General features: G+C 38.6%; 1 protein-coding gene across 2 annotated transcripts in view; it reads right to left on the reverse strand.

Moving 5' to 3' along the window:
* The window catches only part of LOC120560194, an 84,377-nt gene that overhangs the window by 36,256 nt on the left and 33,932 nt on the right, over positions 1–14,189 (reverse strand). For both annotated transcript variants that reach the window (XM_039802439.1, XM_039802438.1), the window contains exon 4: positions 12,956–13,243. In XM_039802439.1, the coding sequence (XP_039658373.1) occupies positions 12,956–13,243 (288 nt within the window). The remainder of the gene's footprint in view (positions 1–12,955; positions 13,244–14,189) is intronic.

Here is a 14,189-nt window from a genome sequence, read left to right on the forward strand (position 1 = left end):
GACAATTTGAGCTGTAGCTTTAGAGAGGGATTTCCTGACTGAATAAATCCTTCCCGCACATAAAAAACACAAAACTGCTTTGCTAGCTCCATCGTATTGTAACTAAGTCATCTGGCTCAAATATCCTTTCAGTCCCGGTGATTATTTGTGAAATTGTGTAAACGAGGCATTTGAGAAGGAAGGAGTGGTAGCATGCAAGCTCCCAAATTGACGCTTGTCTGAGAAATGGAGTTTTGGATAATGTTCAGCTTCGGCAGCTTTATCTATATGCTAAAATATACAATGGCTGAGGAAGCCTAGTGACGAGTCCATAGGAACCAGTTAATGTGTTGAATTTGTTATTACCCAGTGTGCTTTGTTGGTCTCAATGTTTTATTGTTTTATTTCATGTGAATACCAGTTTACTAGATGAGTAACTTAGTATTTGACGTAATGCAGTAAGTGTCCATTTAGTTTTCGTTCTTATTGCGTTTCCACAACAATTTTAGTGAGTAAATCTACGCAAATGGCCACCATAATAAACTAAAGAACTACTAAAGAAAACAATATAAACATCCACCAAGTTGCTGTGGACAAGTTTGTCAACTTATGTGATTCACACTAACTTCATATTAACACAAGCAAAACTGTGGAAATGTTGGTTGACCCCAGATCAGCTGGAGATCAGAGCCCTGGGCCATCCATGGTTATGACATCACGCAGGTGTCCTCCTTTAAATATCTAGGTGTTCATATTGATAATGACCTGAGTTGGTGCACACATGTAACCAATGTCTGTGCCAGAACACATCAGCATCTCCACTTTTTGCGCAGACTTAGAGTGTTTGGGGTCTGTAAAAATATCATGTTAATCTTCTATAGAGCAACAATAGAGTCAATTCTTCGGTTTCATATTAACAGCTGGTTTGGAAATTTGACAGTTAAATCTAAAACTCAGATTTTTAATTTGGTTAAGACGGCAGGCAAAATTATGGAAACACCTGCACCCCTCAACCCGCAGGAGCTTTTTAATCATGCAACAATCAGGCAGGCTAAAATCATCCTATCTGATAACTCTCATGTGTTGTTTTCGGAGTTTGAGCTATTGAACTCAGGAGAGAGGTACAGGGTTCCTCTCTGCAAATGTATAATAAAGGTATAAGCACTCATTTGTTCCTCTCGCAGTTAAGCTCATAAATGAGCAGCGATGAACGTATGACCATGAATTTTAATAATGTAAATCTGTGACTGAATGTATGTATGGATAGAAGGAATGAAGGAATTACTGCATTTTTACAATGGATTGTAAGGATATTTATAAATGGATAAATTAATGCTTTTTTTGTTTATAAAGCAGCCTATAGAAAATGGTAATTTGTAATTTGCACAGCTCTTTGAGTAGCCTAGATGTTCCATGTACATTTGTTTTCCAACTGTTTTTAACCCTGTGTTTGATGTGTGTCTCTGTTGTTACTCCTGCAGCAATTTCTCTCAGTGTCCAAAACACATTTCTCCTTAGCGACACTAAGGCCACGTCCACACGTACCAAAACGATCTTTTTTTACCCGTCTTCCCTGGATTCGTTTCAAGAAAAGTTGCGTCCAAACGAATCCATTTGTAAATGGCTCAATACGCTACTTCATATGCCAGGCCTATAGGCGGCGCCGTTTCTGCTACAGAAATTCACCAAAAAACGGAGAAGAAGAGCATGGTTAACTTCCACTTCCCATCATAACATGACTAGCTTATAACGTTCTCTTAATACATCCGTGGACTATAATAACTTTCACCACTGCTCATTTTATAACGGCTGCCGCAAGAAAACGTGTCTTTGTTTACATTGTATAATGTGCTGTTGGATTGCTTATTATTTTGCATAATTGCAGCGCGCTAGCAGCGAGCTAACGTTAGCGTCCTAACATTAGCGTGCCTATGACACCATTTACAACAACCTGACCACCTCCCCTGCTCTTTCAACCACCACACCTGCCTACCCCACCTCCACCCGCTCAGTCACTCTCTCATTTCTCTCTGCTGTCCCCTGTTGTCAGGGGGGTTAAGAAGTTTGTTTATAGTAGAGAATTGTTAAAGGTAGTCTGTATATGCATGGAGATGAACTGTTAACCACTACATTTGCAACGGCAGTGTACCGCAGACCTTGTGCATCAAACCTCTCGATATTCACCAACGTTTGCCCCCCTACATAATGCTTCAGGTCCCGCATTGGCGCTGTTCCCGGGTCATCGGGGGCGACTGGCGCAGCTCCCCGGGGCGTTAGGGACGACTGGCATCGGAGGCGACTGGCATCGGAGGCTTGGGCCCCGTTCATAACTGCTTGCAGTTCTAGTTAAAAAAATACAATCCTGCTGGTACCTGACTTTTCCCCAAAAGAGTCCATATTTTCATTTAAAATAGTTTTTATACAGATTACATAAGTCAATGACCATAGGTAGTGGTGACTTAAACTTATACTATATCTAAAATAATTTTGTAGACATAACAATGGATTTTGCCACTAAATGTTTTTTTTTTAAATACAATTTCACTAATTTCTACACGGCAGAGGTTGATCTACCGAAGGAATACTTTAAAAGGTGTAGCTACTTTACAGTTGATTATTACCTGATATTTAATCTGCATACCTGCAAACAAGGGCTGTAAAAGAATATATGCATATATATATATATATATATATATATATATATATATATAAAAAAGGGTATTTTACAACAACTTTGAATGCAGCACGAGGCTGGCAGGCGAATTTCAAGTGAACGCAACTGTGTTTTTCCGACAACAGCAGCTGCACACTAGCTATGTTTCCATCGACCCGTTTTTATCCGAATTAAGTGATATCGAATGAAAAATGCCTTATGGAAACACTAAAATCCGATTGAATTTCATGAATATCGACTCAAAGAAAATACGTTCGGTCTCATCGGATTTTCTCTTGATTGATATACGGCTTATGCGATAAACGCTGATGGAAACGTTATTTGCCGAATAAATAATGAATTGCGATTAAGTTTTAGGTCATTTTATGGTTGCAACCCGCAATAAAACGAAGAAGAAGAAGTTTCAGTTCATTTCCGCCCAGTATTTCTGCTCTGTTTGCACACATGACAGGTGTCAACAAAAACAGATGTAAGTGGACAAACGAGGAGACAAGATACTTTTTTAATTTAAATTTACCAGAAAAATATAACAGCTATTTTAGATAGCAAAAATCTAAGAAACGCCATCATTTATCAGGAGCTCGCGAAGGAAATGACCAACAAAGGTTACGACAGGGACATTCTAAAACGCTTAACATGAAAAAGCTTAACGTGGTTTAATGTATCTAAACAATGATCAATCATCACCAGATGTATCGTGGTCATATCTTGTCATGAACACTTAAGCCTGTCAAAAAAACTAATAAATCCAACGATTATAGAAGTTATCTACGCTTAATGTTTTCTTTCTGTGTCCGTATGACAGAAGGAAAAAAGCTTAAAGCGCGGTTTAATGTACCTAAACAATGATCACCCAAATTTCTCTCACATAACTTAAACCAAAGTCCAATTATTATGGACATTATTTAATTGGCGTTTCTGCTTCATAGAGCCTATGGAAAAAGCTTAAGTGGTTGGAGTAACCTAAACAATAATCAATATCACATTCCTAATTACCCTCTAACACACACGAAAACTTTCAATAATATATACCCAATGTGGATATGGACTTACAATAAAGCATTTCTGCTTCAGGGGCGGAGCGGCTGGGGTTGACTCTCCACGGTTCTCATTGGCTTTATAAGTCCTAATGTGAAAAAGCTTAATGTGGTTAAATGTACCTAAACAACGATCAGTCATCACCAAAAAAACCTCTTCTATATTGCTCATCATAACCACTTAAAAACGGTCAAATCTAACCCAATGTCCAAATATTATGGACGTTATCTGACACATTAACGTGAGATAACTTCTATAATCGTTGGATTTTGATTTAGTTTTTTTGACAGGCTTAAGTGTTCATGACAAGATATGACCATGATACATCTGGTGATGATTGATTGTTGTTTAGATACATTAAACCACGTTAAGCTTTTTCACGTTAAGCGTTTTAGAATGTCCCTTACGACAAGCCGTGGGACGTCCTGCAGAGTAAACGGAAGGCGCTCCAACAGCGATACATGGCTCAAAAAAGAGAGTTGTCTCGCAGCGTTGCTGGAGGGAAAATAAAAGGCAAGTTCCACCTTTTAGATGAGCTGGATCAGATCCTCAGCCAAAGGCCCATTGGAGCTTATAGCTTGGCTTCTAATATTAACAACAACAACAACAACAACTGTCTAGCAAAACTTTGTTCGCAAAAGTTCGATTGAATGTTGTGCGATTCAGTGCAAAAATGAATGGAAACACCTTAAAATGTCTCAAATCAATTTGACATATCAATTTAATCGCAAAACAGCGTGACATCATTACGCACAGGTTTTTATTCGCTTTAAAGCTGTTGGATGGAAACACACTTTCACACTCAGCTTTATTCGCATGAGTTTTTTTTACCGAACTTCAGATAATTCGATTGACAAGTGGATGGAAACTTAGCTACTGTCATACATTCCTCTACTACAGTGAAATACAGACACACTTTTACACCATTTAGCTGTCAGCATTTTAACGTGTTTACGGACAAGCCTTAATGTCGAGCCATGCAGCCATATATGACTCAAGCCTGTTAATTAATCCTAAACTGAATTATAACTCGTTTGAAAGTCTTGTTCTTAATCTTCAACATCCAACATGGAAAACATTACAGCCAATTATATTTGTCTACCGAGCTCCAGGTCCATATTCTGAATTTTTATCGGAATTCTCTAAGTTTTATCATGTGTAGTCCTTAAATTAGACAAAGTACTTATTGTAGCTGATTTTAATATCCATGTGGACGTTGGCAGCAATAGCCTTAGTACTGCTTTCAACTCACTACTAGATTCAATTGGTTTCAGTCAGAGTTTGCATGAGGCCACACCTTTGACCTTGTGCTGGCATATGGCATCAAAATTGATGATTTAATAGTATGTCCGCAGAATCCTTTATTATCACCATACAATTTTTTTATAACTTTTGAATTCTTGCTACCCAACTATACAAAATTAGATAAAAGCTTCTACACTAGATCCCTATCTGACAGTGCTATATATAAAAAACACAATTAAGTTGAATTGACTGTCTCAATGTCTGTCTGTCTGTAAACGGCGAGGCTTGGGATTAGACGCTAAAGCAGCGAAGCAAGTGAATTCTGGGATTTGGTGTCTTTCATCCACATGAGCCAAAAACACATTTTCAGGCTTTTCCTGGGCCTAGAAGCTACCAATTAAAAAAAAAAAAAAAAAATCACATTTCTAATACATAAGTGACCCAATTTAAAGATATTAATCTTTCCAACGGTGAAATATCCCTTTAACAATAAATCCTCCAGGTACGCTAAAGTTAGCTATGTCGTTCCACAAGGCTCAGTGCTTGGACCAATTCTATTCTCCTATGCTTCCTCTAGGCAATATTATTAGGAAACACTCAATTCATTTTCACTGTTATGCAGATGACACCCAGTTATACTTATCAATCAAGCCAGATGAAACCGGTCATCTTTTTCATCTTCAAATTATTGTGCTGGGTCCTAAACACCTCCGAACTTCATTATCTAAAGATATAGCTACTCTGGATAGTATTGCCCTGGCCTCCAGCACTACTGTCAGAAACCTAGGAGTTATTTTTGATCAGGATATATCCTTTAACGCCCACTTAAAACAAACCTCAAGAACAGCCTTTTTTCACGATGAAAAACTAGGGCTGGGACGATTTATCGACGTAGTTGACGTCATCGACTACGTAAATGTGTCGACACAAATAATTTGACTTGACGCGTAACTAAATACAATAAATAAAACTCATTTTCAAATGAGTTAATGCAATGTGGAACTAATGTAATTCGGAACTACGGTTAGATACGCGGGTTCTAGAGGCACCTAATCTGTAGCCCCGCCTTAGCTCTGAAGCTAGCCGAGCTCCTCCGCCTACATGCAGGTTTTTGTCAGGTCGACGGTCCAGTGAGTGAGTCAGAGATAGCAGCACGAAAGGACGAGTATGGTGAGTGGTGGCGACACACAAGAGTTCCCCGCCGGCCTCTTTAAGATCGCAAGATTGGGAAAACTCTGAGACTGTATGGCTGAAGCCTGGAGCCTCCCATGTCACGTCCTCTTGTCTAATGCCGTCCCCGCCTCGAAAATGGTCTTCGGGTCAGTTCCAGTAGTGGATTATAGGTGACAGGGCTTGACATTAACTTTTTGAGGCACTTGTCCTTCGGACAAGTACATTTACGTTTCACTTGTCCGGGTAAAGATTCATCATTTTATAAAAAAAATTGTGTTTTGCTACTGCAGAATTTGAACAAACCGTTGAAAGCATCCAAACACTATCAACATTAATACAATTCTGTTGAAACAGTAGAAACAAACGTGTCCCAACAATAGATTTCCCCTTCAACAAAAAAGGATCTCCAGACTCCATAATACAAATATATGTTGCAACGGTGCAGAAGTTAATATATTGAGATTCTAAGTCTATTTTAAAGTTGTTCTCTCCTAGTCAAATCTAATATATAATATATTGAGATACTAAGTGTAATTGAGATATGAAAAGAATGTAGTAATTTTTGGTTTTGTCAATATTCACAATGATATTTTGAGATAAGTCAATATATTTAGATACTAAGTCAATATTTTGAGATAAATCAATATATTGAGATACTAGGGGTGGTACGGTTCATGAAAAAACACCCGAACCGCTCGGTTCGCTAGTCTCGGTTCGGAGCGTGTGTGTACCGCACGGTTCGTCAGTACACTGTTAATGTGCACTAACCTCTTACTGCCGTAGTGCCCACTTTCGACACCTATGTTAAAACACTTACTGGAAATGACAGCGGGATGGGCGTGACAAACGCAACCATGGCAGCTGATTGGACGATTGCGTCACATGGGTCTGGCTGGTCCCAAATTTCAAAATAGACTGTCATGGCGTCGTTCAGAATACGATCTCATATTGTACTAAAATAGTTCACCACGAACGTGTTTCTGAAAACATTTTAAAGAGAAATAGGCCATGCAGTTGCTGAATCTGTCTTCATTTCAGATCGACAAAGGTCAGTTTAAAAGATTTTCATCAGATTTTGAGAGACACCGAGCGACCGCTCCTCAAGTGGAGTAGTCGCTGCAGTACGCCTCCCTCAGAAATGTCCAGTGGGAGAGAGGCTGACCGGAGCTGGAGGATGCGCCAGCGTCGTTTATAGTCTGGTGTGTGGGAACATTTTGGATTTCACGTTACCTATATGGAAATAAAACAATATAGAACTGCCACTGTGTGCACGTTTTGTGCAACATGCATTCAATATGCTAATTTTAGCTATATGCTGAAGTATATTCTGGAGTGTTAAAGAAAAAATAAGAAACCGTACTGAACCGAAAACCGTGACCCTAAAACCGTGATACGAACCGAACCGTGGGTTTTGTGAACCGTACCACCCCTATGAGATACTGAACAATATAGTGAGATATTAAGTCAATATTGAGAGACTAAGTCAATATTTTGAGATAAATTAATATATTGAGATACTAAGCCAATATATTGAGATTCTAAGTCAATATTTGACAGTTTCTCATTACTTTGAGATTCTTAGTTTATATTCTGAGATACTAAGTCAATATTTTGACCAGAGGTAGTGGTGACTTGAACTTCTACTATATCTAAAATAATTTTGTAGCATACAATGGATTTTGCCACTAAATGTTGGTGTTAACCTTTTTATACAATTTCACAAATTTCTACCCGGCAGAGGCTGATTTACCGAAAGGATCCTTTTAAAAGGTGTAGCTACTTTACAGTTGATTATTACCTGATATTTAATCTGCATATATTATATTTATTTTTTCCAAAAAGGGAGCAAAAAAAGCGGCGGCGTTATTTATTGCTAAGGCAAAATTAAATGATTTATTAAAAATGTAACAACAATAACAACCACTGGATAGGAAAAGGGTATTTTACAACAACTTTGAATGCAGCAAAACGCTGGCGGGGGTAATTTCAAGTGAACGCAAACATCTGTGTTTTTCCGACAACAGCAGCGGCACACTGTCATATGTTCCTCTCCAGTAAAAATACAGACAGACACACTTTTACACCGTTAGCTGTCAGCATTTTAACTGTTTACTCCAGCTGCTAGCTAACGATAGGCTAACGTTACTTGCTGTTGAGTGTAGTGTTAACTAGCGTAACATGGCGGCGATGTTTAGGTTGCCTCTAACGTCCGTTTCGAGCATCCGAGAGAAGCGCAGGCATTTCAGTGGCACCGCTTACAATTCGGTCCGGTGAATAACGGTGGTTAAGGCACCGGGCGACCGGGGTCTCTCCTTTTCTGTCAATGATGTGGCGAGGAGGTAACGTTAAAGGCAGAGTTAGCAAACTAACGTTAGCTAACTAACACCGGCAGGTTCACGCGTGCTTTCATGCTGCATTGCTTCCAGAGAACGAGCTGAACAGGGGCTGGGTCAAACGTTAGCGGTCCGCTGACGCGTATTTTGCGGAAAAGAAATTATCGTTTCAAATCTGTAACATAGACGTAATGAGTGGCACATGACGTGAACTAACATGGCATTTTAGTTTGTTTGAGTTTTAACTTGTCCAGTGGGACAAGTAAATTTCTCTTCCACTTGCCCTACAAAAAATCCACTTGTCCCGGACAAGCGGACAAGCCTTAATGTCGAGCCCTGCGGTGAGAGAGTGGTGGATAAGACGAGGACTGTGTGTCGGCGTTGTTCAGCAGTTGTTGGGTATATGAGTGGAAATACATCTAACATGCTAACGCATATCTGATGCCATCAACCAGATGTACCAATCACTGGAACGAGACAAAAAAAACTGTCCATCTTCTCCTCCCTACAGTGCTTAACCAGCCTTTAGATACAAATAAAAAGTTCAATTAAAGGGAGAAGAGCTTGGTTGTTAAACAAGAGCGTATTCATTATTTTACCTACTGTTAAAAAAAGCAAATACAGGTTAATCTCTCATACACTACTCTTTTTGCACTTGCTCTGTTTACTTTAAGTTTTTATTTTTGTATTCCTCCTGAAAGTGACTTTATTTTGTGGTTGGATTGATAGCTACATCTGGCTTCAGGTTGCACTAAAAATTTAATTTTACTTGAACAGTGCAGTGTTAAACAATTTTAATAAATAAAGATTTGAACCTTATAGAAATAATATAAGTGTAAATTGTTAATAATTGAGCAATGGGTAAATAATCGGTAATTGAAAAATTAATCGTTAGATTAATGGACTAATCAAAAAAATAATCGCTAGATTAATCCTTTAAAAAAATAACAACCCTATGAAAAACTAGTCCATGCATTTGTTACTTCGAGGATGGACTACTGTAATTGATATTATCAAGGTACCCAAATAGCCTAAGTCCCTTAAGACCAGAACGCTGCAGCGCGTGTTCTGACAAGAAGTAAGAAAAGAGATCATATTTCTCCTGTATTAGCGTCATTGGCTTCCTGGAAAATCTAGGATTGAACTTAAAATCCTACTCCTGACCTACAAAGCTCTAAATGGTCAAGCACCATCATATCTAGAAGAGCTCAAATTTTTTTTATTGGACATGTCTCAGGCTGTACCACCTAGTGTCATCCAGTCTCTCCCCTGAGTTAGCTGCAACAGCCTGAAGTAGGCTATGTAAAGTAAGATGTAAACAGTAAACTCCACATCATCTCCAGACTCCATCTGGAACTTGTTAATAAAATAAGACAATCGGCTATAAAACTGAAAATACAGCATTGTATTGCTCATTTAAAAAGGTATATTATCAACAGTTAAGAGGTTGTGGGTGGGCTATAATCTATCAAATAGAAGCCTCCCTCATTAAACCAAGTCATTTCCAAGGTAGAAGGATGGTTCTAATCAGGGCACAGGGCGCTCCTGCTGACTGTAATCACTTGTTGGCACAACAGGGACTCCGTAGACATCTGTGGCTCTAACCATGATTAAAATAGTAGCGGTTAAACTCACCTATCCTGTGTAACATATAGAACCAGGATTCAAATAGTAGCGGTTAAACTCACCTATCCTGTGTAACATATAGAACCAGGATTCAAATAGTAGCGGTTAAACTCACCTATCCTGTGTAACCTGATTTCTGGTCTCCAAACGCCATCCAACAGTCTGCGCTGCCGAGCGATCTCTTCCTCGTACTCGACGATAGTTTTTTCAACAACTCGGAATATTTCTTCAGCAGCAGCAGTTAGTCGCTCGGTGACAAACTCTCTCAAACACTCAACTGAAGACATTGTTGCTTAGTTCCAGCTGAAAGAACCATCTGCTCTACGACTACAATACCGTCTTCCAGCTCATTCAACAGCAGCATGCAGCTAACGCTACGGCCAGCAGCCTTGTTTACTTCCGCTGGCTGTCACACTCATTAAGGTCCGACGGGAAACGGGAGGAAGCTTTTCTTTCCGCTTTTAGCTGAGGGCATTTTATTTAAAGTTGTTTGTTTAACATCTGCTCATTTTGGCATTAGACCATACTGTTCGAACTGGATAAATATTCCGAGTCATATTTTTCATATTTGCCGAGTTGTGAACGTTTTTCACTAATGTGTTCAAATTGAAAACGGAATTTGGCAAATCAGATTTTCCTCAAAGAGAGAACGGGCTATTTCTGCTTAAATTAACGTGAGAGAGTCGGGCATTTTAGCACATAAACACCTATGAAGAACATATATGTACAAATACTTAAAGTTATCATATTATTGTAGTAGTCTTTGTATCTAAACTGTTTTCCTCTTCTCTCCTTCAGCAGTTCCCTGAACGGCCGTTACAGAGCGGTCAGACAGCGACACTCAGTGGCAGCTTGGTGGAACTGCAGCTGCTACTTCTTAATAAAACCAGCAGTCAGGGGGAGGGTTTCTCTTCCTGCTTCCAACAACAGTTTAACACCAAATAATGTGTCACTCTATAGAAAAAGCGAATAAGCAGAGGTGTAAGAAGTCTTCCGATTATTTCAGGAGAAATACCAGTGTCATTTATAGTAATTTCAGAGTAACCCTGAAATCTGTCAATCAGCTGTACTCAAATACAAGTATACAGTTTTTAGACTATGTATTAATTTCACAGTGTATATTAAGCAACTTGTTCCAAATTGTCACAATTGTTTAATTACATTTTTAACACAGCTGGATGTTGTTCTGCTGAGTTCTCAAAGTGTGAATGAGGTAGGGTTTGAACACTTAGAACAGTTGTCATTTTATTCTCTAAAAATAATTGGAACTAAACAGAAACTGTTTTGATATACTATTGTGCCCCCATGGGGAATTTGACTAAAACCATCAACATATATGGGCACCCAACACCAGCAAACAGATGACATGAAAGAGTTCACAGATAATAAACAACTACCCACCCTGAGACATTAATCAGTTTGTGGTTTTGTACTGCAGTACAGCCTCTAAGCTCTGCTTATCTTAGGCTCCTGTTTAAAATTCCAACCGATACCGATTTTGATGATACAGGAAGGTTCCCAAACCATGCAGTCATTCTATAGTTGGAAACATGCTCCAAAACAGCCTGATGAATAACTTTCAATCATTGTTCATTTATTAAACAAAATGCTGAACATTTGGCCACAATCTGCTCAAAAACAAAAAAGGTAAAAAAGGCACTTTCACATTCAATAGGATTTCTTAAACAGAAATAAAAAACAGTGATGTCAGTCACTCTGAAATGTAAATCCTGACTTCTTGTGCAGGAGGCTTCATATAGAAGTATCAAATACTACTTGAGGTACATAGATTTAAAGTCCTTTAAACTTTAATCTAAAAGTGATTCTGAGATACTTTGTAAATTAGCATTTGGCAAAAACAACCATGAAGTTCACATCATTACTTTAACAGCCACTACTGTCCACTCACTGTGAAAATACTGTTAATAACAGAAGTAATAGTCATATGAAGAGAAACTTGACATTAAGATATTTACATCTCATCTTTGTTCAAAATATTTAACATTCAGTAACAGAGATGTAACTACTGTAAAAGTATTTCATTCAGTTCAACAGGTCTCTACGAGAGTTTCAGCTGGATGGTTTCTCCTGTCTATGTTGATCCTCAGGTCACTTTTCCCACAATTGCTGCAAAAATGTTGCTCCTCACTTCTGAGGGTTCTTGTCAATTTTGACCATGAACCACTAGAACGTTATAATCAAAATTCAAAGGATCAATATTAGATTATATTCTATCCTCTGTGGGTTCTCATATGCTTCGTTAAATCTGAACCATCATAGAATCTTTTCCTGCAGGTCTTGCAAACGTACGGCTTCTCTCCTGTGTGGGCTCTTCTCATGTGGACCAACAAGTTATTACTATACCCAAACCCTTTTCCACATGTTTTGCAGGAATACGGCTTCTCACCTGCGTGTGTTCTCATGTGGATTTCCAAGTTATATTTACGTCCAAAGTCTTTTCCACATGTTTTGCAAGAATAAGCCTTCTCTCCAGTGTGAATTATTATGTGCCTTTTTAATGCTGAAGTGTAAAAGAATCTTTTACCACAGGTCTTGCAAATGTACAGCTTCTCACCTGTATTGGCTCTAATGTGGATTTTCAGGTGAGTTTTAATTACAAAATCTTTTCCACATGTGTGGACTCTTCTCATGTGGTTTCTAATTTCATCGCTATGTCCGAATTCTTTTCCACATGTTTTGCAGGAATAAGGCTTCTCACCTGTGTGGATTCTCATGTGGACCAACAAGGCATAACTCTGTCTGAAATCTTTTCTACATGTTTCACAAGAATAAGGCTTCTCACCTGTGTGGACTCTCAGGTGTGTCTGCAATGCTGAATTACACTTAAAGTCTTTCCCACATGTGTCACATATGAAAGACTTTTTACCTGTTTGAGTATTAGGGTGAATCTCTGACACGTTAGTGTTGTCTACGTTGTTGCTGTGACTTCTGCTCTTGCGTCGTCTCTTCTTTGTTTCTGGCTCTGCATTTCTAGTTGGTCCTGAGTCTCCATACTTGCCTCCTTTCTGATCTTGGCTCTCAGCTTCATGAGAGTTGGGAGCGAGGAGCTGGTGGTCACTGTTTGCTTCTGATACAACAGAGGTTATAACTGGCATGTTGAGCTGCTGGTCAGAGAGGACCTCCTCCTCCTTACAGACATGTTGCTGTGGGAGCTCTGGAGGGACAGACAACAAAAGAAATAGGATACCCCTGTTATTGGAGAAAAGAATAGAACACTTTTTCTCTTTTTCCTGAGACCATAGACTGTAAAAAAAAATAATGGATGGTCAATCAATAGTTTGGGGGATGTTTCAGGACCTGTCAAACAGGATAGAGGTTTTAATTATTGTAAAATCAAACATTTAAATCTGATGTGTTAAACAGATCTGTCCCACACAGTACAGGGATGAACTGAATAGTCCAGGTGATATGTTCACGTGTTCATAAAAGCATTGAATTGGTTTACTTGTACAGTTCGGGGCCCTGAACATTATCAGAAATGGAGCCATCGCAAAAATGCTTTGTGGCGGCCATTTATTATTCCGATGTAACCACATTGCATCATATCCCACTAACCAAAAATGAAAACACACAATCGGTGCCGTCTACCCCGATGTTTTTACGGTAAACGATTAGTTGGACCTAAGACCTATAACTGAATAGATATGCATTTATTAAATATAAGGACCAGTTGTTGATATGTTATTACTTGGGGCCCTCCAGTTTGGGAACCACTGTCTGAATGTTTTAACCATTAATCCATTACTTTCAGCTAACCATATAAGCTGCTTATGCAGTACTTTCAGGTTACTATTACAACCTTTCAATATATATATATATATATATATATATATATATATATATATATATATATATATATATATATACTATTTATTCATTATTTTTACCTAAACTTCTGTGCTCGCTTGCTTTCTAGTCTTCATTCACTCCTACATAACTGCAACCTCTATTGTTTACATGTTACAGCTGGAATATTCTATCAAATTATAATTAACAATTTGTTTTACCCTTTGGGAACCTTCTCTCTGATCTTTCCACAACCCCCCTGGCATCAGCGTAACTAACCCTTGGTTGGGATTCAGTGTTCTACACAACAAAGA

This window comes from Perca fluviatilis, chromosome 6 (assembly GCF_010015445.1).
Source record: "Perca fluviatilis chromosome 6, GENO_Pfluv_1.0, whole genome shotgun sequence".
NCBI lineage: Eukaryota > Metazoa > Chordata > Actinopteri > Perciformes > Percidae > Perca > Perca fluviatilis.